At 40.3% G+C, this 25,311-nt stretch overlaps 2 protein-coding genes across 2 annotated transcripts in view; both read right to left on the bottom strand.

Annotated features, from left to right (window-relative positions):
• The window catches only part of LOC145997321 (proton channel OtopLc-like), a 228,506-nt gene extending 220,397 nt beyond the window's left edge, over positions 1–8,109 (bottom strand). The window contains exon 1 of the mRNA XM_083134232.1: positions 8,048–8,109. The gene's annotated coding sequence lies outside the window, so the exon portion shown is untranslated. The remainder of the gene's footprint in view (positions 1–8,047) is intronic.
• Positions 8,110–10,858: 2,749 nt separating this feature from the next.
• LOC145996976 (uncharacterized) overlaps positions 10,859–25,311 on the bottom strand; it is a 38,848-nt gene continuing 24,395 nt past the window's right edge. The window contains exons 2-6 of the mRNA XM_083133567.1: positions 22,285–22,415; positions 20,432–20,674; positions 16,246–16,559; positions 14,705–14,858; positions 10,859–11,754 (exon numbers count right to left, since the gene is read on the bottom strand). Of these exons, the coding sequence (XP_082989693.1) occupies positions 11,026–11,754; positions 14,705–14,858; positions 16,246–16,559; positions 20,432–20,674; positions 22,285–22,401 (1,557 nt within the window). The 5' untranslated portion in view covers positions 22,402–22,415 and the 3' untranslated portion in view covers positions 10,859–11,025. The remainder of the gene's footprint in view (positions 11,755–14,704; positions 14,859–16,245; positions 16,560–20,431; positions 20,675–22,284; positions 22,416–25,311) is intronic.

Raw genomic sequence — 25,311 nt, 5'->3', positions numbered from 1 at the left:
AAGTGCAGTCGCATGGAATTATTATGTATTATTCTTTACCAGATTCACAAGAATAAAGCACTAAAATTGTGAAAATTCAAAGTGACGTAAACAAGTGCTGTGCAAATTTTAAGTTTTTTTTTAGTTCCGATATCTTTTCTGTTATTGGCGATCGTCTTATTAAAATTCTTAGTTTCAGAACACTGATGTTCCAACATAATTTCCGATGTTAAGATGAAATTAAACTTGCAATTTAATGTAATAGCAGCACGTTCAGCATCAAATTCCCCATATGGGAGAACAATTGCCCATCAAAAGCGTGGGGTCACAACAGGGGTGCTGGCACCTACAATAGTTTGCTTGGACCAGGAACGTAGAAGAATGCATGACTTGGTGGGAAGCTGTTCATTCTTGCAGCTGTTGGTCCAGAATAATGACGGTCCGTGGAGGAAGATTTGAAAATAACTGTTTCCGAATATACTTTTCATACGTCTTGCTCTCTACTTTATCACAGTGTTTTTCTCTCCTTTATGCACAGAAAGGCAAATCGGGACTGGACGTACAGTTTAAAGTGTGATCCGAACCATTATGTGTCTCCAACGGGTATGAAACCCGGGAACCCTTGATTACGAGGCGACGACGTTACCACTGCGCCATCGGGGAGGCCTCTTTCACATTTTTCGGTGCACTCTCTCATTTGAAACGGAACAGTGTTCATTATAATACCGGCATACACCAAAGCACCCCGGTCGTCGCATTTTAATTAAGGGTCCCATACCCGGTGGAGGCATATAAAGGTTCGTATCTCACATAAAACCGTAAGTCCGTCCAGTCCCAATTAACATATCTGTGCAGAAAAGTGAATTTAAAACTGAATTAATCAATTACTAGAGGTGTGAAATAGATAAAGTTCTGTTGTATTTGTGTGAACAATGATAACAGACAGAAAGAGATAGACATTGGAAATATTCAATCTAAAATGCTCTCGCTTTGTGTTCATCAGTTAACGTTATTGCCTTGCAAGCAACAAGTCCCGGATTAAATTTACTTAGGTATCTCATAAATCTATTCCCTATTTATGCATTTGCGTCAAACTTTAGTATCTGAAAAAGAACTGCTCGATCATTTTATGTTCTTTTAATATAATGCTATCTAACTTTTTATAATAGTTAGTCATCCTTTGGGAAGAGCAAGTGAACCGGGGGTATTCCCGCTAGATCCGCCAATGCATACAATATGCCTGTTTTCAGAGAAAAATTCCCCAAAACGAGAAAGCGCACACACAAACAATAAATTTCTTGACCTGCCCCCAAGACGGAAGCCTATTCACGAACTTTTGCCTGGCCATTCCCCACCCCCTTCCCTCTTCCGAACACGTGTTTGCAGCGAGTGGCAACAGGCGGACGGCTGTTATTTTTGACTCCCCAAATCGCGCTTAACATAAGAAAGGAAAGCGCATTTTTTGAATGTTCTGAATTGTAATAGAAGGTATAGACCATCAAAATCTTACATTTCCTCTCCTTTTTGCATATTTATTATTTTCTCTTCATATGTTAACGACTTTTGTTTCTGACAGAATGGGGGTGGTGATCTCAAAAGTAAAAGCCCATAACAGCCCATACTGAACTCTTAACTTGGGCTCCTCTATAGTTGGAGCAGACTCAAGTTTGTGTGAGTTTGTGAATCCATTCAGGACTAAAATATTCTCTTACTTTGAATTTGAATTTTATTACTCCGTATAAACCAGCGGTGGTCAACCTTTTATGGTTTGAGGGCTAATTTACATCTCAAGAATCACTGGCGGTCTGCTTGTCTTATTAGACCTAACAACAAAAGCCTAAAAAAGGAAGCAAAGGGTCAATACCATAAAATTGACATTAATTATTATTTTTATTTTATGTATGTATGTATTTATTTATTTACTTATTTATGTATTATTAAATAAGTTTTGGCTTCAGTACTGTGGGCCTGGCACCTGTTATAGGCCGTATCTCCCCAGTTCATCATTAGCATCTTTTCATCCTTTTAATGAGAAGGTAATTTTCTTTCTTACATAAACATAATTACTACAATTTTATTCCCCGGTGGAGGCACAAGTGGTTCGGATCCCACTTTAAACTGTAGGTCCAGTCCCGATTAGCCATACTGTGCATAAAGTGGGCTTAAAACACCAACTCAAACCAAAACAATTTTATTCTTTCATAAACACTTAATTTAGCAAAAGTGTTTCACTTGTTGCTGGGCATCAGTAGAACCATTACACAACTATTTTGTACTTTTCACCAGTCAGTTCACTTGTTTCCAGACACTTGACACTGCATTCCGCAAATGAGTTTATCATGTTGCAAGTCATATGACGTTACTGCTACTCTCAAGCAGGAAATCAAGTGATCATAAGTTAATCGATTCCTCTCTTTTGATTTTATCGCATCCATTGTAGAGAACGTTGACTCACAAAACGCCACTTTGCAAATATTTGCATAGAAGTTTTCACACAATCTGATCAAATGTTTTGTGACTATGCATAATAACATCCCTATAATATGACAGAGCACAGCGGGCTATACCTCTAGCGGATTGCCGGTCGACACGTTGGTCACCCCTGGTATAAACCATATGCATTGATATTTGAAGGGTTCAGTACAGACGAAAATATAATTACAAAATGTCTATAATTTACAATTTTAAGTATTCGCGAATGGTACCGGGTGTCCGAGAAGTGTTTGTATGAAAACAAAAATTAACTGTATGCGCTATATGCAACATAGACATGAAAAAATAGTACCAAAATGTTCTGAAACTATTCAAGTTTTTTTTGTTTCAGATTTCTGTACCGTTGCACTAGTGTAGCAGTGCCAGTGTCCAGCAAACCGGAAATGTACACAAATCAGAAAAAGGCTGAGTGTGTCCTGTGGTTTCACGAGAGCGGGTCACAAAAAACAGTGCAGAGACAGTTTCAAACAGCGTGCGTATCTGGGATAAAGAGCCCCCTCATGAGGTGAGGAAGTCGACCATGGGCAACCCGAAGGTGAACGTTTGGTGCGCGCTGCTGCATGACAGAATAATCGAACCATTCTTTTTCTGTGAGGACACCGTAACATCTGGAGTGTATCTCGACATGTTGCAATTGTTTGCTGTTCCTCAATTGCTAGAATACCACCCAGATGTTATCTTTCAACAAGACGGTGCACCGCCACATTGGAGTCTGGAGGTTCGTTCCTACCTTGAACAGACATTTCCTGGAAAATGGATTGGTCGAGATGGACCGACGGCGTGGCCTGAACGATCTCCAGACATAACCCCTTTAAATTTTTTCTATGGAGTTATGTGAAAGACAATGTCTACAGAACTCCTGCATCCGATCTTGCAACTCTGCAACAACGGATAACCCAAGTCATCACATCAATCCCTCCTTTGATGTTGGCTAATGCATGGCGAAAAGTTGAATTTCGACTAGATGTACTCCGTGCTACCAAGGGTGCTCACGTGGAGGTATATTGATTTCTTTCCTATTGCCAATAAAACTTGAATAGTTTCCGAACATTTTGGTACCATTTTTTCATGTCTATGTTGCATATAGCGGATACAGTTAATTTTTGTTTTCATACAAAGACTTCTCGGACACCCTGTATAATATTCGTGATTTAATAATAGTATGTTTTTTTAAATTTGTTTTTAACCTTGTCATATTCTCTGCATTGAATATTTTAATTGCCATCTGTTCGGGTCCTTTTTGAACTAGTGTTAGTATGGCGAAGTATGGCTTTAGAAGCTGTTTATTTCGGGTGTTGTATGTATGTTCTATTGAGCTTCGTGGCGTAATATTTTTTCTCGAATTCAATGCCATTTCATATATGTACAGTGAAGGGGGGTTAATATTTTATATTTCTTAAATAACGTTATGCACAATTTCCTAGTTTATATTCCTGCTAAAATCCTAATGGCTTCTAAACTTGTCTGCGAATTTCCCCAAAACTCTACTGCATAATTTATTAGTGAATGAAACGTTGCATAATACCTGAATTAGTGAATTTCGTGTTTTTTGTTTGTTTTAATATCCTCAGTGAATCGACAGACAGTACCACAGTTTAACTTCCATAATTGCAACTGCGAATTTAGGATTTTCTCACCGCGGTACGTGACGGAATTAGTAAGCTCTCATGACTGATCGGAAATTGAAAAACAAGGAAAGTTGTCCAAGTCGCTAATACCAATTGATGTATCGCTATTTGGTAACGTTCATGAATCGCCATTTTCTTAACACAAGAAGTATTGCTGACGTCAAAGCTTTCTTCGACCAATCATTTGGCCGTTCAACGTTCTGAGAAAGGAGTTCTACAGTATGCCATAGTCCTCATTGCTAATTGATAAGGTGAATTACCTGTGTTTGATTCGATGACCGGGGGGGGGGTAGCTGGGAACGTGCCCCCCTCGTTTTTCTTTGTCTACCTCCGTCTCTGTGGCGGAGTCTCCGCTATTCAAGGGACCCCGCGCAAGATAAAAATAATTGTTTGTGTACAGTTCAGGGTGCGAAATCCTGGGGGAACAGGGGGGAATTACCCCACCAACGACCTTGTCCTGAAATTTCCCCCAACCAAACTTTTCCGGGGGGGGAGAGAGTTTTGGTTGAAACAACAAACATAAACAATTAGTTTGGGAGTCGAATATACTGTACTGGAATAATATCTAAAACATATAAAGAACGGACAACAAAGAGCCTCATCTCTAAGGGCACTTCTGAACCCAGCAATTCCTGGAACACAGAAATTAGTCCGACTTGTTATTCCTTCTCCATTTCTCATCCCCTTTCGTCAGCTACCACAAAGCATTGTATATAAATATATTAATAAAACACGTAATAGCATTTAGATGTCAATTTTATGCAGGAAACAATTATTTTCTTAATATCTCTTAATTTTTGCCCCTTACCCACGCAAAGCATTGTTCATTGCATTGGTAGTATATTATAATCTAAAATTTGCACATATTTAATGACTATATATATAGTGTGTGTGTGTGTCTTTGCTCCTTCCCCCCACCAATCTGCAGCGATTTCGCACCCTCGTACATTTGATTACGAGTTTACGCTGTTGCTTCCAATTAAGCAAATAATTTGATTTTTCTTGACTTCATGGATTGTTTTACACACTTTAAAATATCCAAGGTCAGTATTATTACTGAAATCATATTCTGTACAAAGTTCTACATAAAAATCGTGTTCAATTATTTCAATCAATAGTTAGTGTACACTATTCGTTTAATTCGTTAATTAAGGGTGCGCAACCAAATCAATTTTATTTATTTATTTATTGAGAATATTTCAGATACAGTACAGATAGCCGGCCATTTTACACTGAAATGTTGAACAATGAAAAATTTGCAGTGTAATGACTGTTTGATTTTTTGACTTGATTTAGTTCATTGTACTTCGCGTTTTGTGCCTCTTGGCTAATTTGCGAACATGGGGATGAGTGATGAAATTGATGAATGGACATTCACAAATAACCAAGCCCGAGCGGGATTGGGACCCACGACCCTTGGCGTCGCAGCGCGATGTGCTAACCACTTTTTTTTTAAAAAAAAATATTTTAAAGGAAAGCCCCTATGCGGAAGCTTCCCCCATCACACTTCATTCGCTCATATCATTTCATTCATATTTCAATTTCAGGACTTTTCAGGACAGACAATCACAAACATCAATGTCCGAGCCAGGATTCAAACCCGGGACCGCCTGGCGTCGTAGTGCGATGTTCTAACCACTCCGCCACGGGGGCCAACAACCACTCGGCCACAGGGTTCGGCTGTAATGAGTGTATAATAGCTATTTGTTGAATTATTGTATGTACACTACAGGCAAGCTGTTGATACTAAACTGAAAGGGAAGCCACATTTATTTATTTCTACATGTTGTGGGCAAAGGCATATTTTCATTGAAATCTACTAAAATTTGATTGGTATTTGATGTAGCGGCTAAGGCCTACATGCATGTTTCATTTTTCCTCTATTTTCATCATCGCACCCCCCTCAGCACCTCTAGATTGTTAATCCTGGCCCTGCCACTGATAAGTTGCACATACCATGTTCTTCCCTGTTCTACTTTTACAGATATATATCTAACCCTGCTTTGGCCAATCAACATACAAACGAGGATAACTGTAGCCCACGCACTGGGAGAACTGTATATCCACAACAATTCAGGTTCTGACAGTTGCACGTAAGCGGCACTGAAGGAGCATTACATTTTTGGGGTTGATTCCCAACAGTATCAATCCTTTGACAAGGTGGAGCCTGGGCCACCGCATATAAATCCTCCCTGGCAGCCTACATAGAAAAGCAGTCTTGACGTGACCATCAGATGAAGTGGAGCCTGGGTCACTCATAACTCTCCCTGGCAACTTCATGCACAAGAGGTCCTTGTAACCAACAGACGTGGTGGAGCCTTGGCCACCGAAAATAATCCTACAAGGCAACAATTTATTCTCTATATACACACCATCCCCAAACACATCATGTGTCCAGGGATTGCAATGTGATTTAGTAACTTACACACTACCCTGAAGACGGAGGCAGAATCAGCCTCCGAAACGTTGGTAATTTTTAAAATAACACAGTGTTTAAAAGTCCAAAACTAAGAATCAATTCTTAGGAGTTGGCAACCTGAATTCTTAGGAGTTGGCACCCTGAATTCTTAGGAGTTGGCAACCTGAATTCTTAGGAGTTGGCAACCTGAATTTTTATAAGTTTGCAACCTGACTACCGTTGGGATGGCAACGTGGCTTCCTTGTCTTCTCCCTTCCTCCATAGCCTAGGACCAGGTGTCACAGTGAGCTAGTACAGGTCTTAGACTCAGCATACGCCACTGCGATAAGTGCACGCTTGAACTCTCTGTAGCGCCACGCTTGGCAGTCATATTGCAACTTTCACTTTGTAGAGGCAACGTTCACTGCATAGACAATCTAAGACACTGTCCGAAAAGTCCAAAATGCAGGCTTGAAGAACGAACTTGTCGGAAGTGACGTCATCTAGTGCAGTTCGAAAGCGCCAAGTACACGAGCTATCGAACCCGTAGCTTGCCGCACGCAAGTTTGCATTCTTCTTTACTAGGCTTCTGGCACTCGTTGTTCACTTGTTTGAAATCGTGGAAGTGAAAAGATAAGAACTTATCAAAATGCTATGTGATTTCTATGGTAAAAAACAAGTGTTTAAAATGCGTTCTGTTTCTGTTTTGTCTACTGATCGTATTAGGCGCTGCAGTCGAAGTGCAATACCGCTTCCAGTCCAAGACTTCGAGACTGAAGTACAAGACCATTCTCAAAGATGTTCGCTTCAACTTCAAGTAGGTCTTGCACCTTTCGGGCACGACCTAAAAGTATTTGGATATTTTGTCGATAACACTATATTTTTTTAAAAAAAAAATGTAAAAGAAGGGATCACATGTCCCATTTTAAATAGTAAATAGGTGGAAATCATCGTGATGCTTGGTCGGGTTCTGTCTGTTGCTTCAGTACTGCTTAACCTGACGTTCGAGCTGATACCTGGCGGGAAAAGTTACAACTATACTGACATATACACTCTGTTCCAGGAGTCTCTGGAGCAAGCGAAAGAAAATTGCGCAAGTAGGACTTGAGAGCGCTCGACCAATGAACGTGAAGTGAGTGCATGGAGGGGAAAACGCGGCTGCATCTACCAGTCGTTTCCAGCAGCTCGCACTGCTTTGCTGCGCCCACTCGCTTTCTCCCCTTCTTCACCGTTATGTGCGGCCCTTCTCCACTATACTCCCGAGACAGAGTGTAAATTCGGACAGGAAAGCGACGGGAAATAATGTAACAGCGCGCTTGCTGATTCGGACACGGCCATGGTGGACGAAAAACTTTACAAAGTGGGCCTCCCCGATGGCGTCCCGATTTCGATACCCGGTGGAGGCACATAGTGGTTCGGATTCTTCTTCAAACTGTAGATCCAGTCCCGATTAGGCTTACCGTGCATAAAGTGGACTTAAAACATCAAATCAACTTTACAAGGCCACCTTCTCCTCCACAGAAACAGTGACTAAAAAACAAACTCTTACCTTTGTTCCGCTGTGTCTGGGTGCTACTGCCTTCAGCGACAGAGTAAGTAGTGTTTCCCTGGGCTCCGATGTGAAACCCGAAGATATAGCATCGGAAGACGAATGGCATATAAATCTTCCAGAGCTGGCTCCGGCTCCCGTGATCCGAGTGGAAGATAAGAAAAATACTGTTTGCTCCTCATGGTTCAGATTGAGGCAGAAACTGCAATAAAACTCAAGATTCCTGTGCGTATTGTGTAAGTACATGTTCCGAGATATATACCCTTTGCTCTCCTCGCTATCTTCGATTCTAATTATATTCCTGCGGCAGAGCATATGTCTCGAACTTTATTTCTTATACTTCCCTTCCCTAATTCTTTTAGCACGCAGCTATTGAATTTGTAACAACACGTGCTTCTAGTGATTTTTACGTTAGTGACCTTCATATATAAAAACAAAATAATTCTCAGCGAGGATTTTGCAACGCTGAGCGAACTTAGTTCAGACTTTCACCACCCGCTTATGCTGCCACCGCTTATAAAAGCCGTGAAGGGTGGCCGAGGGTTCAGTTGAGTGAGAGATCGGTTAGTACTTTTACGGGGCACACTTAACGGTGAGATCCGTTAGTCCACATGAACTCTCGAGCCAGACAATTACCAGTGCGTAGTTGGAGATAGGTTATTTTATTCAACTCTCCAACCTAACTATTGCCTATTTTGGGGGAACAGCAAAAGGTATTTAAAGTCCTTGCCTTGACTCATTCTCACCCAACAACTCACTCCAATAGTAATACAACAAATAGGAAGACAATCCAATAGTAAGGAACTATCGATCAATACGCATATCAATATTTATAGTGTGTTTTAACCATTGTGCTTGACTGTTTACGTACACGGCCCTGGGTTTGCTTTCTAAACCTACCGTCCCTGCATATAGAACACAGATTGGCTTCGCGAATTTGTGGTAACGGGGATGCTGCAGTATCCGGTGTGGGAACACCTTTATGACAGTCACCCGCTGTTTACAGCCAACTATAAGCCTACCGATTCTTACGGCTTCCAATCTCTCCTCCCCGAACTAGCCAGCAGGGAAATAGGATTTTGTCAAAATAGCCGTTATGAGCTGAGATTGCACACCGGTTAGTAAGGCGGCGGAAGTATAGTGTCCTATTAGTTCCTCCCCCCTTGCTCCCCAGGTACCTTCCTCACTGAGAGGAATATATTGGAAGTTCCATGCCCTCCCTTTTCTTCCAGACCAGGAGTACAGGTCAAAGCACGTGTGCAAGTAAACAGTGCAAGTGTAGTTGATTTGTTATTGCCGAGGTTTACCGCCTCTCTAATGGGGTTTTCGCTCTTTTGCCTACTTATTTTTGCTGGACGAAGGTACAGTTAATTCCACGCGGTCATTCTAGTGCCATCTGTACTCTGGGCTTTTGCACAGTATTTAAGATTGTCTCCAGACTGAATCTCGACCTAATAATACTCTAGTTTCAACAATACATAGCATGCAGCTCTTTATCAGTTGTTTATTAGAACCTTGCCTTCTCTCCAGTTCAAGGCCAATGTTGCTACAATTCAATTCCGTTTCTCTAAGCAGACTGAAGTTGAATAAGTCTTATCTTCACCAGCAATTATCTGACACCTAATGTGGTTTATGGTGGCTGTTTATTTGGCAATGCTTGGTGCGAGTTGTTCAAAAACAAGTCGGTTGGCGTAATTGGGTTTTCGTTTACGTGCTTCTATTTCACGTGAGAAAGCCGTGAACGTCTGACTGCTTACTTTAGTTCTTACGACTGTTGCTCAATGTAGGCATAGCAGACGAGAAAACTAAGAGCATGGCATATCCTCAGTCGCAACGAGTTAGAATATAAATAGAGTGGTGGAAAGGTTTTGCTGAAGCAAATTTGAAGCTTCGTCCGCCATGATATGAGCACCCGAATCACCAGAATCCAATAAGAGCCAATTTGTTTCAAATGTGTAATGGTACTTATATGGGAGTTGAAGAAATTATTGGCTTCAATAGGTGAATTTCTTGCCTTCCTGTTTCATAGAGGATCGGAAATTATTGATCTAATAGCAGGTGTATTCCTAAATTTAGCTTTTATATAAAATGTACACATGACGGTTCCAGGGGAGTTCAATGGGGCTGAGGGACATGTGTTGGCGGACACAGGGGTTTAATGGGGCTGTATTCCTCCAGTGGCCTAAAGTTAGTCAATGAAAGGGTCGTATGCACCATTACAGTCATATCCTTTCCATTTCAAGATTCCTTTGCACTCCATACTGCATATACGGAAGGGTTCTGCAGTTCGATTTCTGGTGTACGTAGCACATTTTCAACTAAAGGTCCGACTGATCTCCGTGGCCGAGTGGTTGGCACAGCACGGTACGACGCCAGGGGTCCCGGGTTCGTGTTCTCTGTCATCCTCCCACCATCAATTTCATCATGCATATCATCACTCATCTTCATCTTCGCGATTAGCCAAGAAATGGCAGAAAAGTGAAGTAAAATCAATTAATCAATCAACTGCAGGTCCAGCTCATTGACAACATGAATGGGGCATTGGTTCTGTCAACCAATACGCTTTCTTACCAACAGACATATAAATTCTTGGTAATTAAATTAATCGCCATTGTTTCACGAATTTGGCAGAGCACCTGTTGCTTTCTATTTTCTATTTCGGTAATACTGTGTCAATTTTCCACCTCTTGGGTTAGTCATGACGGTGAGTATGAGTGAATTGATGAAGTGATAAATGCATGCCTTAACCAAGGTTTGAACCTGTAACCTCTGACTTTGTAGCGCGAGGGCACCTTAAAAATAACAAATGGCTCAAGATAACAAAATTTGTATTTACATAATTTTTAAATATACAGTATCCATGTCTTCTGGTAATTTGTGAAATTATCTTTTGTTCTAACTGCAATGAAACTGCAGAATGAAACATTATACTTGATAAAATGTGTCTAAAAGATGATAACTAGGATTTGTGAACTATTTTAATGGTATTTACGCTGCAATTTCATGTAAAACTCTTCTAAAAAGTTGTCTCCAGCGATGAACTCACTTGGGGAGCGTACTTTTTCTTTTTGGGAGCTCACCTTCGACTCTCTCCTGCTCTCCACTGACGGTTGGGGACTCTTCTCCTGAAGGATGACTGGGCTCGCCGTGGTAATCCTTCTGGTCTCTTCCGCCTCTGGAACGTCCGGAAAATCCGCCGGGTTCTCCAGCTCCAGCATCTCGTCCTGGAACATGCCTTGGTCGACGAGGAACCTGGGTTTCGGATATTGGGGATTCTCCTTGAGGAACTTGCAGTAAGATCTCGTTCCGTACAGCTCTATAATGTCGCGCCAGACCTCGGCCATAGACGTTTGCTCGTAGTGCGGGTCGTCTATTTCCCATCGCCTCAGCTCTTTGGCGCTCGGCCTCGCCAGCTTCAAGTCTTTAGCCAGCGTTCGCCCGAACGCGGAGATTCGAGTTTCCCGCTTCAGAGCTTTGAAGTCCTTCTGCAACTCGCGCTGGACGGCCGTTTCGACAGCCATGTGCGGCACGCCTGTGATCTTTGCGAACTCCGTGGGCAGTACTTTCAGTTCTCGCACCCTCACCGCTAGGGAACGGATGATGGGGCTGTCGAATCCTATCTGGAATAGATCCCCGACGGTCTCCTCGTCCAGTTCCACCTCCTTTCCTCCCAAACCTCTCAGCCAGTCGCAGAACTCTTTCGTAATCTGTAAAGGAAGCACAGAAACCAGTGGCGGATTAACTACTCTCTCGTGGGGAAAACGATTTTAATACCTGTCATACACTGGATTCCTTGAAGGTGATCCTATAATTTTAGATGTCAAAGGGGATCGTTATTGGCTGATTTTGAGAGGCACGGGAACACAGTACATTATATTGACATCTTGTAATCAAGGGGTCCCGAGTTCGAGTTTTTCGGTGTAGTATCATTTCGCAATGGTTCGGATTCCACGTTAGAAGATACAATTCCATTCTGTTCGGTCTCCCCAATGGCGTAGTAGAAACGTCTTTGCCTTGTAATCAACGGATCCCGGGTTTGATACCCGGTGGAGCCAGTGGTTCGAAACCCACTCTAAAATGTAGGTCCGGCCCCATTTAGCCTATATGTGCATAAAGTCGACTTGCAACAAAACCTTAAACCCATTTAGCTCATTCGAGCTTTTTCAAAAAATAAAAGAAGAAGAATCTGGCGAAACATAATTGTTTATTGCAGTGAATTGAACTTTTAAGTCCACTTTATGTGCAGAAAGGCTAATTGGGACTAGACCTACAGTTTAAAGTGGGAACCGAGCCACTGTACCATTTCCCTCCACCGGATATCGGACCCGGGCCCCCTTGATTACAAAGCGATGACGTTATCACTACGCTGTCGGGGAGACCCCATGATTATTTATGTAAGGAAATATCTATACTCCCATCTTTTTAATTGTTTTGTTCCTGAGCACACTCCTGCACAACATAATTATCATCAATGGTGGTATGGTAACCAGGGCTCGAAAAATCCCGGTCGCCAGGTCGCCATGGCGACTAAAAATTTCAGCCTGGCGACTGTGATCTTTTGCTATAATATGTACGAAATTTTGATGATTCTAAGTTCAAATGGCAGTACAGCGTAATTTAGTAAATTATTTTTTTTTATCAACGTTGTGAACATTCCATAGAGTCCGTAACAATTTCTTACCCTTTGTCCCCAAAGACCCCAATTCCTGCTTTCTAAAATGATTTATCGATGTTTTGAATACCGTGATGCTCAGCATGTTATACGTACAGTGTTTCAAAAGTCGCACAACCCAAACTTTGGAAATGTATATCATGAAAACCGTAAGAGATATTTACACCGGGTTTTTTGCATTATAGAGCCTCGTCCATTGAGATATTTTTCAATGCTTAAAATTATCAGTTCACACCGTACAGAAAATTATATAAATTAATAACTGACGGAAAGCAGCATTCAAATTTTTCCAGAAATGAACTTCTTAGAAAAATATGTAAGAAATTATCAAAGGGTCATAATTAGACATTTGATGACTGATGCCATGTCAGTCTGTCATTTCCGACCAATATTGATCATGTGCAACATTTGATGACTTTTTGATTGGCGATTTTATGAGTTGAGTGAAAAGTGCCATTTTTCGGACATACCTCCGTATATGGCAACACTAGCAGGTCGAAATATTTCCAGCAGTCACATGCAACACGTGTCCAAGTATTGGCTATACATTTACGTGAAAAATCGTAAATGAAGATTTTGTGCCGAAATTGGACTCTTTTGAGAGAATCCTAGGCTGCCCCTGGTTACATTGAATTCTCTTCGCTCACTTTCGCCTCTACTGTGCCTCTTTTTTTTTTAATTGATTCAGCATGGCGTATTCATTGGAGCAGTGCGTGTGCATCGCTGAAGAGTATTTTACTACTCATTCTTACACTCATGTGCAAGAGGTTTTCCAATAAAAATGCCCTGCTTCTGCTGTACCTCACGAAGCAACTGTTTTACAACCAGTCAAACACCAACAGATGATCCCACAATTTTTTTTAGAGTTGGTATTTATTGTTGAAAATCAGTTCTCAGATGTTTTCAGAAAATTAACAATCTTTTTAAAATAATGTAATTCCTTTTATTTAGATAAATGCTGACATAAATTTATGAACCCAGTGATAGCCTACAGGATTAGCTTAGTGCAGAAACCCGGTGTGAATATCTCTTACGATTTTCATGATATACATTTTTAAAGTTTGGATTGCGCGTCTTTTGAAACATACTGTAGTATGCACAATTGTTAGTAGGTGGTATCCTGGCGCCTGATATTCAGAGCTGGCGCCTATTATTGAAGAAAATTTTTCGAGGACTGATGGTAACAATATTCGTATCTTATAAAAGAAAAATAATTTTAGCATTACTGATGTCATAAGATTGAAGAGTTGAGAGTGGCTGAGGAGTACACTGTACACAAAATGTTTTGTAAGAAAGTTTTCAGTGATGTTTTTATTGACCTTTACCAATAGTACACACACATACGCGATAGACTCAGATTCGATTTTCGGGGTAGCTGATTCCACGTGGGAATTGGCCCTGCATAGAGCGGCTCTGGGATTTACCCAGTTTTTAATAAATGGACACCCGTGGGTAAAACGGGAAGGAAGGGCTAAAGGCAGCCGGGGCGTGGTGCTGATCATAGCTATCACCAATGGCCGAGATTGTAAATGTGTGTGACGTACTTTGACATTCCCCTATATGTCTTCACAGCATTTTGCAATGAGAAGGGTAGCTTTGCCTTCATACATTAAAACCTCGATTTTACGTTTCGGATTTTACATTTTCCTGCAATATTTCATGATCAAAACAAAGTAGCATATTGAATTATTTCCCAGAAACTTAAACTTTCCTGCATTTTAGCTGTTTTTCATCTTGATTCCCTGAAAAAACATAAAATGGAGGTTTCACTGTGTGTGTGTTTGAGGGGGTATATGAGATCCCTTCATTTTTAGTGATATTTACTTGAAAGAATGAAATCTTCCTCCATTTGAAAACATTCTACAGTCTAGAAAGTCCCTCTTGTATGTGGAGTAGATACTTTTCTGAGGGGGCCTACCCTACTACCCCACTTCTAGCGGCACCACTGCATTAGTAGCACAAAAGAAAGCCCAGAGCCAACTTACAGACTTGGTGATCTCATCGGCCTTCCTCGAGAGAAGGACACCAGCTTCATCCGTCTGAGGGTCGATGGGTTCGTCCGGGAGATCAGGCCTCCAGTCCTGGCGTTTTCCCTTCTCCAGGAATCTCCGATAGGGACTCTTCTTGATGTCTGGAAGTCTGCATGGACGAAAGGAAAGGAAATGTAGCATCATCACACCAGTAAGAAAAGATAGCGTCACTGTTGCAATTCATGCATACAACACGCTCTACGATTATAGATATTCTAGAATATATAATGTAACTGTAAAAGCAATTCTTACAGATAATCTAGAATAAAGTAACTCTCATAGTTAATCCAGAATAAAGTAACTATAAAATTAACGGTTGTAGATATTCCAGAATGAAGCAGCTACAATAGTAAACTCTTGTAGATAATCTAAAATAAAGTGTAAATGTAACAATTATAGAGAATCTAGAATAAAATATCTGTAAAAGTAATTCTTGTAGATAATATAGACTAACTTTAAAAGTAACTCTTATGCAATTACTTTTGCAGTTAGTTATACAGTATACCAACTTAATCAAGGATGAGTAAAGAAGATAGAAGTATGATTAGAGCAAAACTTTTACGTTTCGTTAATCGTTTCAAACTTATTTCCCCCTAACTTGAATAGTTATTATTAGCAGCTAAAGTTGTTACGTGATATTTCTCTGGCAGTCACCAACTACATTGTTTATACAGCGTGATTGAAGTGTATTCTGATCGGTTGCATGTACCATCGCAAATAGCGAAATAGAACACATTCTATATTTGGCAAGCCTAGTGAGTCGAAAGGCAAAAATTTGTAGCTCGTTCCTACGTAGTAAGAGAGGCATTCTAGTAGGAAATGTAGCTAGTATCTGGTTACTACTAACCCATGGTCGTGTATATAGAGAAATATTGAGATGGGTTCAACTTTCAGAAGCCCAAGGATAGTAAAATTTTAATAGTTATAGAGTGTTAATAATAATAGTTATAACTATTGCTTGATGTTAATGATTATATTTGTAAAAGGGATTATTAATTATCATTATTATTAGCATTAAACAGTTTACAATTAATCAATAGTATATTTCCTTTTAAACAATCTCATTGTATACTGTATATCACCCGGTGGAAGCACATAGTGATTCGGACAAAGATTCACAATGAATTCTCAACTTAGCAAATGAAGAAGACCCTGATAGAAGGTGGAAACGTTGCGTTTACGGTATAATCTGTTATTTTACAATAAATTTTGCCATGGCTTAATAGTGTTGCCATTGTTCTAACTTTAACTTTTGAAAAATATGACTGAATTGTCACTTTTTTGACAACCCTGAAAGATTCTTAGGTTATGAGCAAAATAACATTATTGTAATTGAACAACATGCGACCATCTGTTATCAATATTGTTTTCAAAATTCTTCCAAGTAATATAATGAAATGATTAACCATTGATTTGATGATGTACTTAATGCAAAATTTTTACTAAACAAATAGAAGGGTTTGGGGCCCTCCCCTTATGTAAAGCCATGTACTCACCTGACATGTTCCGTGCCTCTCGACAGATGGCTCTTCAATCTCTCCCGCACAGACATGTCATCTTCTACGCTCGACAGCCGCTTTGTCGCTTCCTCTAAGCTCTTCTTGCGGGTCGTGCGTCTCCTACTCAGCTGGATGGGCTCCTCCTCCAGGATGGGCTGGGTTTGAATCCTCGTCAGCCTCTGCGTCACCCTGGTAAGCCTCGTGGACGTCACCGCGGCCCTCTCGATGGACCCTCTGGATGTTCTCGTTGAGCTGTCCTCAGAGGAGCGTTTTGACCCGCTGTCGGAGGCTACGGATCCAACCTCTACGCGCTGGAAAAAAACAGAGCTAAGAATCGAGGAAAATAATTCAATATGCTACTTTTTGATCATGAAAATTGAATGTATATTGCAGGAAAATGTAAATGCAGTAACGTAAAATCAAGGTTTCACTGTATGTATAGATATTAAAAGGCAAAGTACCCTTCTGATTGCAAAATGCTATGTGGGGAATGTGAGGGTACGTCCCACACATTTACAATCTCGGCCATTGGTGATATGATCAGCACCACGCCCTGGCTGTCTTTAGCCCCTCCTTCCTGTGTTACCCACGGGTACGTGCCCATTTATTAAAATCTGGGTAAATCCCAGTCTGCGATTTGTATTGTGCTGCACTTTTGTGCCACTTTTGGCGACAATGTATTATGATTAGGTGAAGCTGATGAAGGGACACTCATAAGTAGGCTCGGAAGTTGATGACCTAAAAAATCTTTAACATATAACCTCTAAAATTATTAAAAAATGACCTAAAAATAATTTTCGCTCTTCAAATGAATGCTTGATTTTTCATAAATGACAACAGAGTAGTTGAATAATTAGACAAAACAAAGTGTTTAGTGTTTTAAACTTTTAAAGCAAAGGGGGGAAAGCAATTAAGTGCTAATGTTGTTTTCCTTATTTTTACTTGAAGGCTTTTCTATATAAGTCATTCACCTCCTTTGAGAGTAGGTTTTGCACAATACAGTAGTGGGTCAGCATCTGAAAATACAGTTGTGTTTCGCATAGAACAGATTATATATATTTTTTAATGTTTTGAATAATTTTATTTTAAAACTACAGTTTAAAGCGCTTATAGTGGCCAGCAAGGGAACCTCAAAGTAGGCTTCACACAAAGTATTTTAAGTGCTAGAGGAAAAATAAATGTACCACAAATTTAATCATTTAATGCATTGCCAAACTTTCAGTTAGAAATAATGTTGTGCATTTCCACTGACCGTATTTTCCACTAATGGCGAACTTGCTAAAAAGGATCATGTCTGGAAATTTAAATACATAAATAATACTCCCAAATGCATTTAAATTTCACGAAACAACAGAGGAGAAGAAAAATAAACCTAAAAAATGAAGAAAATACAATAAGGACGGCAGAAAATACTGAAAAATTAGCTAAAAGAGAAAAGATGCCGAAAAATGCAAAATAAAGATAAGGTTTCCAGGTTCTAACTGAAGGGAAATGGACTGATAGGGCTATCAGATTTAGCATTGTTTTCAAGCCTCAGAAAAAAATATGATTTTTTTAACTTCCGAGTCCTACTCATAAGATACAACATTGCCCAAGCACTGACTTCCGTGGCGGAGTGATAACCACACTACGATGACAGGGGTCCCGGGTTCGAATCCCGGATTTGGCTTGGGTGTTTTTTTGCGAGTGTCCCTCAGCAATTCATCATATCATCACTCATCCTCATCTTCGCGATTAGCAAAAAGTTGCAACTGGCAGAAAAGCGAGGCGACGCTATATATATTTACCACTGTTTCCTTACACCTGGAAAATGAGACATTTGTTACAATCATGCAGTCATAACTTTTCCCTGATTAAATATAGGTTGAAAATAACCTTCACCGTTGCATTTCTCGTGAAATTCTAGCCTGATTTGATATGTCACATCACCCCCTTCCCATTTAAAAATTTTGAGTTGAATTCCATATGGCGGACGTCCGCTTGGAACACACCAATATGGTTCACCGTAGGCCTAACCTGTCTCTATCACGACCAATTGCACCCAGCCTAATTCCTTTACATTTTGTAGGGGTGTTAAGAGACTTTTGAATCACCCTGTACAACCAGTTTGGCAAGTTGGTTGCTTATGAGGCCCTTATCCTTTTTTTGATGAGCTGAGTGACAGAAATTGTAACCGAAAATACGTTAATGTTATGGCAAATACAGATACAATATTTATTAAATTATTTATTTTTAATAAAGAGATTAAAATACATATTTAATATTAATCAAATGATGATTGTATTATAATGTTATGTTATTGTATTTATCAGAGCACAATGGCGGCCTATGGGACCCGGTATGCTATGAACACTGTAATATTTCATATCTTGTATTATTTGCGGCAAGAAGACTACAAGGAGTGCAATAAAGAAAAATAATGGTTTTCTTTTTTTTTGGTAGAACCATCGTGTTCAATCAACGGACTTACAGTCGGTCCGCGATAAGAAGCGGTGTGCAATCAGAACGCAGAACGGCAGAACGTGACCAAATTCTGTCTCCTCGTTGGCTGCCATGTGGCTGGGGGTTTTCTGCGTTTACACGTTCGCTCAAACAGGAGGACAGACTAATCAGCTGTTGGCAAGCTCGGGAAAAATAAAACGTCACGCGAAATTAAGCACGTACGTATCAGTATGCTAATATAAGTTATTTCCGTCGTAAAGTGATAAATTAACGAATCTAGAAGTTTGAATCTGAAGTTTCTTGTAGGTTAACTTCAACTTCCCGTGTGAATTTTACTTTCTGGCAAGCATGAAACATTTTCTCTTCCAGCTCTACACAGCAACCGAAAACCTTCACTGAAAGAACTTTTGTTGTGTTTTTATTACGGTACATTGCAAGCATCAGCTACCGGCATCTTTTCACTTGTGTTGTATCGTATCACAATGCGTCTTGTGTTATGAACAACACTGGCAAATCGTTCTCCTTTGATTTCATGCCGCCTCTCTTTGCCTTCTTTGTCACGCCTTGATTGTTGAAGCTTCAGAACGTACAAATTAAATGTATTTCTTGAAAATTAGGGCGAATTACGTATAAACAAATTACATACAACTTCGTTTCGTTAACACGTTTTTAAAATATATTTTGCGGAACGTACAAAAATTCACCTCTAAAACAGAATTTCATAGAACTGAGTTACTGTATTACGGAGAAGAATTTATTGATTGAGTTGGTGTTTTAAAGTTCACTTTATGCACACTACGGCTAATCTGGAATGGACCTACAGTTGGAAGTGGGATCCGAGCCACTATGTGCCTCGACAGGGCATCGAATCCAGGACTCGTTGATTACAAGGCGACGACGCTTACCCTACCACTGTACCATCGGGGAGGCACATGTGGGTGTGTGAAGTGAGTTAATTTTGGAAGCTACATAACAATACAGGCTCTGGCAATACAGAGTTCAATAAATTACAACGAAACGCTTGGCAATTTCTCGATTTCCTAAACATTAATGATACATTTGGTGCATGTGTAATTAATGCTTCGATCTACCTGTATGTAAAAACATAAAAAAATAATGAAATAACAGAAGTAGTAGTTACAGAATCAGTTGTTTTTGCTGAGAATGAGCGTTGTTGACTCTTTAACCAGATGTTTAATCCTACACGTGTCTCTGTGGGCTCGCGAAAATCCTGAAGTAGGTCAATCCGGCAACGGCGCGTCACTACCAGAGCGGGTGGTTCCACGCCGCTTGCTAGCGCGTCCCGACTGTAGTAAGTTCTGTATAATTTATACAACATGATGCACTCATTTTAACAGTGTCGACGATTAGGGGGGCAGTTGCCCCCTTACGTTTTGCCACTTTTGCCTCAGAACTATGCTAAACCTTATCTACCAATGAAAAGTAAACTGTCCTTGCCCCCCGCCCCCCGTTTTGGCACCTTGCCCCCGTACTTTTGGTACCCAATCGCCGCCACTGCATTTTAATGTTTGTAAAATTAATTAGCAAAGTTTTCACTTTCACAAGAAGAAATAGAAACTAGTTACACGAAATAATAGAAAATTATACTTAAAAGCAATCGAATAATGTCGGTCCAACTGTGCCTTGGACAAAAATGCTGTGCAAAGAAGCGAATCGCATCTTGGTCAAAAATGGTGTACAAAGAAGAGAATTGTGTAATTACTAAGTGATGTGAATTTACCTGAGACAATGACCTAGTTAGGCGAACGGTAGCCCTCGTTCTCTGCGTTGCTTCCTTCTCAGGTGGTTCTTCCTTTGGCACCCCCGAATCTTTTCTTGCTTCTTCACCCTCCTCCGTCACCCCTTCTTCGTCTTCGCAAGGTGGAAGCTCTGGTTCGAATGGGAAGCCCAAAATCTCGGCCACTTTATTGTACAGTGGAGGTGGAAGGCATCTTCTGACTATATCTGCTCTGTCCTCCAGGCGCTGTATACAAACAATAATAATAATTTTTGTTCATTAATTACTGAGGCGGGCCAATGGATCCTTCAGCCCCCTCTATTAATGCGCCATTGCCAGAGACCTTGATTTTTTGGTGTTTTTTTCCCAAAATTGTTATTATTTTTATTATTAATATTATTTTATTTTATTAATATTCATTATTTTAGTACACTTTCTGCCAAATATACCTAAAATCATACCTTCATTGTGCTTTTAAACTAGTATTTTAAATTGTCGGTTATGGCCTATGCCTATTCGGGACAGTTATACACAGCGCTACAAATTCCGATGTTACGGCTCCAGAGTGACGGTAGGTTCGCACTCGATCTCCGCCAAAATCACGCCACTTCGCTCGGTAATGCAAAACATTCCGATAGTTGAAAAATCGTGGGAAACAACCATTTACGCATGGTTTCATGTAGCTGTCTGAATTATTCCACGTATAAATATATACCTCGTTTTTTTAAATAAAATTTTGAAAAAAACCTGCGTGTTTGTACATGTGTAAATGTGGTACAATTTATTTTTAAGCCTAAAACACAAGAATGCTGGATTTTTGGTGTATTTGTTTTTCATTTTTAAGCACAAAATGTGTTAAAATTCGCGAAAAGATCACAATTCGAAATTTATGTCAAATTGGAGAATATGTTCAGAACATGTCACTGCACATAGAAAACTTCTTTCTTTCTTTGCAGCAACTAACATTTTTCAATGTTATCGCTTTTGCGAAAAATCAAAGTCTCTAGCCATTGCTGCTGATCACTTTCTTAAAAAGAAAAAAATTGTCAACTACGAGTATGTCAGATCGCCAAACTTCCCGAGCCATGGCCACATGGCTATAAAGGGCGAAATAAATTTATTATCATAACTCCATGGTTCGTAGAAACTTTAATACCAGTAGCTCACGATCGACGGTTTGGCGAGCTTTACGCTATGTTCATTACACGAAGACATACCTGAGTGATAAATAAGGATCGGATTTTCCCCTGCATGCTATTTTTTTTATTTATTTGTAGTAAATCATAGGCTTTAATGTTCTATTTTGTTTCATGTGGTTTCGAGCCCGATAACACATTCTCATGGTGGCTATAAATATCTATTTTCACGGGTAGTGCCTATTTTACATGATCTTCCCTAAAGTGCCTTTTTCTTGCTTTTTCTTATTCCAGGTTTTTCGCTATAGCCCTCTCCGTAATGCCCTATAGAAGGAAATATCTTGTTTTCTGGTGTTCCTTCGTGAATTTCATCTAACCAAGGTTCATCATCGTCGCGATTAACCAAAATTAAGAAAACTACAGCATTACACACACATTCAGGTGTGTGCAACTTAGAAAATTAATAACAAGTCCATGCTCACTGCCTATTTTTGTGCCTTTTTTTATTTATAGTGCCTATTTTAATATTTTAATGACGGTTTTTGTTCCTATAATCAGTACCCTGCTAAAAAAAACAACAAAGAAAAAGCACAGCTTCACTGTCCGATCGTTTGCAGTAAATATGACTCACGAAGGAAAGTAATCTGTAGGGTGCAGATTATAGTGACATCTGCTGGTGAAGTGCTGAACTTTGTGAACGCATTTTTGCAGCTTTCTTACCTTGAAATGTTCAGCTTCCAGCACGGTTAACTGCTGCAGCCACCAATCACGTAGCCCCTCGTTCTTGAAGCGAAGCCTGATTGGACGGACACTGCGTATCTGTTTTGTACCGTACATCTTGAACAAAGCCTCTGGAAAGATGAAAATATTAACAACTTGATTTGTTTTGTACATACATACTTGGGACCTAATTTTGGGGGGGCGGAATCGACCTTGGGGTTTAAATTCGAAGGGGGGGGGTCAATAAATATAGCGTCCAATACTTTTTTTTTCTAAGAAACTGTTAAATTTGCGAAATCATAAGATATATTCTTTATTACGTCACCCCTCAAGTTCCAGGAGGTTGACAAGTACAATTAGGTTAGCCCGACCCTGTGGCCGAGCGGTTAGCACATCGCGCTGCGACGCCAAGGGTCCCGGGTTCGAATCCTGGTCGGGCTTGGTTGTTTGTGAATGTCCATTCATCAATTTCATCCTTTCATCACTCATCCTCATCTTCGCAAATTAGCCACGAGGCACAAAACGCGAAGTAAAATAAACTAAATCAATCAATCAATCAACAATTAGGTTAGGTGGCAGAACAGTCGCAGGCTAAACCTCGCTCCAGGGCCGCCGCTAGGGGTGTGCGAAGCGTGCCACCGCCCAGGGCCTCGCGCTTTGAGGGGCCTCGCGCTTTTTAATATTATTGAATTTTCTTTTCATTCATTTTTTGTGCAAACGCGATCGCTTTAGAGTAGGAGAAAAAAAAGAAAGGAAATCTATATTAGCGATAGAAATCGATTTCAATAAGCTTACGAAGTGTAGAAAAAAAAATTTCAAACGCGGACTGCAAGGTGCATGTGTCCGACGGAACGCAGTTGAATTTCTTGTTTGTGACCACAATCTTCGACCGATTTTCAGCCATAAACTTGTTGTCCGAGAGAGTACAGGAACTATAACGTGGTTATTTGTGAAGTTAAGGCGCCAATTTTTAGGATACAAATGTTTGGACTCCCGCGCTTGGGTTTTACGATCTGATAAACTGAGAAAATATGAAAAGAAGAGGACTGACCGTGACAGGGAAACTTGTCCTGGGTCGATATTCCCTTCTGTGTGAAAAACATCCTTATCTGAAATCGAAATAAAGATCTGGAGATACTTTTATTTTTATTTCTCAAAACCCCTCCTAGAGAAGGGACTTTTACAGATTTCGCCAGATGTTACCAATATGCCAGTGGGCCAACAAATTTCAAGTCAAATAAATTATTATCATTTGAAGCAGTAGTGCATTCGGCTTCCATCAAAGTATTTCATTTCCAGTTTATGTTAAACAAAAATCGTATAACATCGCCGACAAAAGTAGCAAGTTGCGAAAGTGGTTCTCCTCCGAGTGTGGAATGCTTTATGGGAATTTTCTTAACCGGGGGTGATAGCGTCACGCCCACGTTCCTCCCACTGACTCCCTCCCCCCTTTTAGAAAGGTTCCTGCGGGCGGCCTTGATTTTGAGAACAATGCATTTTTTAAAACACTCACCACAGTCGCCACTCGTCAAAATTTGACTTCGATAACGTGACTGAAATAAATAAATAAATGAAGACTTTGATACACAACAGGCGAGAGATTGTAAGTATGAAAGGTAAACTATACGATTTTTGCCTTTATTGTATTCTACAAGTTTTCTAAATGAATTTCACTCTACGATACTTTCCTAAACGATACGGAATGTTCACATTTTACAATACCAATGTGTGAAGACTGTGTAACACACACACATTTATTGCAGAAATTGTTTGGATATGCTCATATACAGAGTCACCGAACTCCGAGGCGGAGTTGTTATTACAGCATACTACAACTCCAGGGCTCTCGGGTTTGAATCTCGGCTTGGTGAGTGTCACTTCATCAATTTCATCTTGCCATTCATCCTCAACGTAGCGATCAGCCAAGAGTGGCAGAGAAGAGACACTAAATAACAAGGTGAGATTGTGGACCACAGGCAAACTTCCAGAGGACGTCAATGCGAACAATTTTCCTTGATAACTGTTTGTTCCTTGACGTTTGATTTCGACTTCAGCTTTCAAATATAGCATTTCTTTCATCCTGTATGTTTGTGTCCATGCATCACATTCATGGTTACTACGGTACTGGCATTTTTCCTGTCGAAAGACGACAAAATCTTTAGTACGCTGCGAAGGATGACCCTGAGGATATAAATATCTCTGAATAAAACTTAAGAAGTCTTTAATGTAACAATAAGCAGCAGCGTAACTTCGGGTCGAACATGAACCTCAGGTTTCTAAATATACAAATGGTTTAACATTCCAAGACGTATGTGTACATTTTAATAAACGTGGAGATTTGGCCCCTTTCCCACGCCAAGTTACGCCAATGACGATAAGCAGCAGTGCATGAATTAAGCGAAAGGGACAATCTCAGGGGATTCATCCTTCTGCTAACATGATTCCGTTTCCGTAGAATACTGACGTCTTTAGTATGTTATCTGACAAAAAAATATCACCTACATACACACAAGATCAGCGTCCAAAATGTGGAGGGTGAAACGCAGTGGGATGATAACACCTTCAATTAAACAAATTTTATAAAGCACCCGCCAGCTAGGCTAATTTGCCTGAGAATTCTTGCTAGTGCACTGTCTCAATTTGATTAAATAATCACGCCCCCTTTCCTCGAACTTCTACCTTCAAACTCGACCAAGAATTCCTGAGATAGGAATTTCCACTTCGAAAACTAAGAGAAAATGTTTTTTCAGGGCTGATGGTGAGTATTAGCGATGGGGGGGGGGGGGGGGTTTCAGTTCTTTACAAGAAAAGAAAGGTGTCTATATTTCACTTTTGAAAATATAAGGGCCTCGCGGATATGGTTCGCACAGGGCCTCGCGTTTCCTAACGGCGGCTCTGCCACGCCCTTCAATAAAGGATAATTGAATTGAACTTAAACTTGTAAAATTTAGTACACTTGAACATTTGGGAGGGGCAAGTGCCCCCCTTACTCCCGCCAAGTTACGCCTATGCACATGGACGTCGGTC

Source organism: Lepisma saccharinum, chromosome 13, assembly GCF_977018435.1.
Source record: "Lepisma saccharinum chromosome 13, izLepSacc3.1, whole genome shotgun sequence".
Lineage (NCBI taxonomy): Eukaryota > Metazoa > Arthropoda > Insecta > Zygentoma > Lepismatidae > Lepisma > Lepisma saccharinum.
Note: the sequence above shows the minus strand (reverse complement) of the source record. Positions and strands in the feature narration are given on the sequence as shown.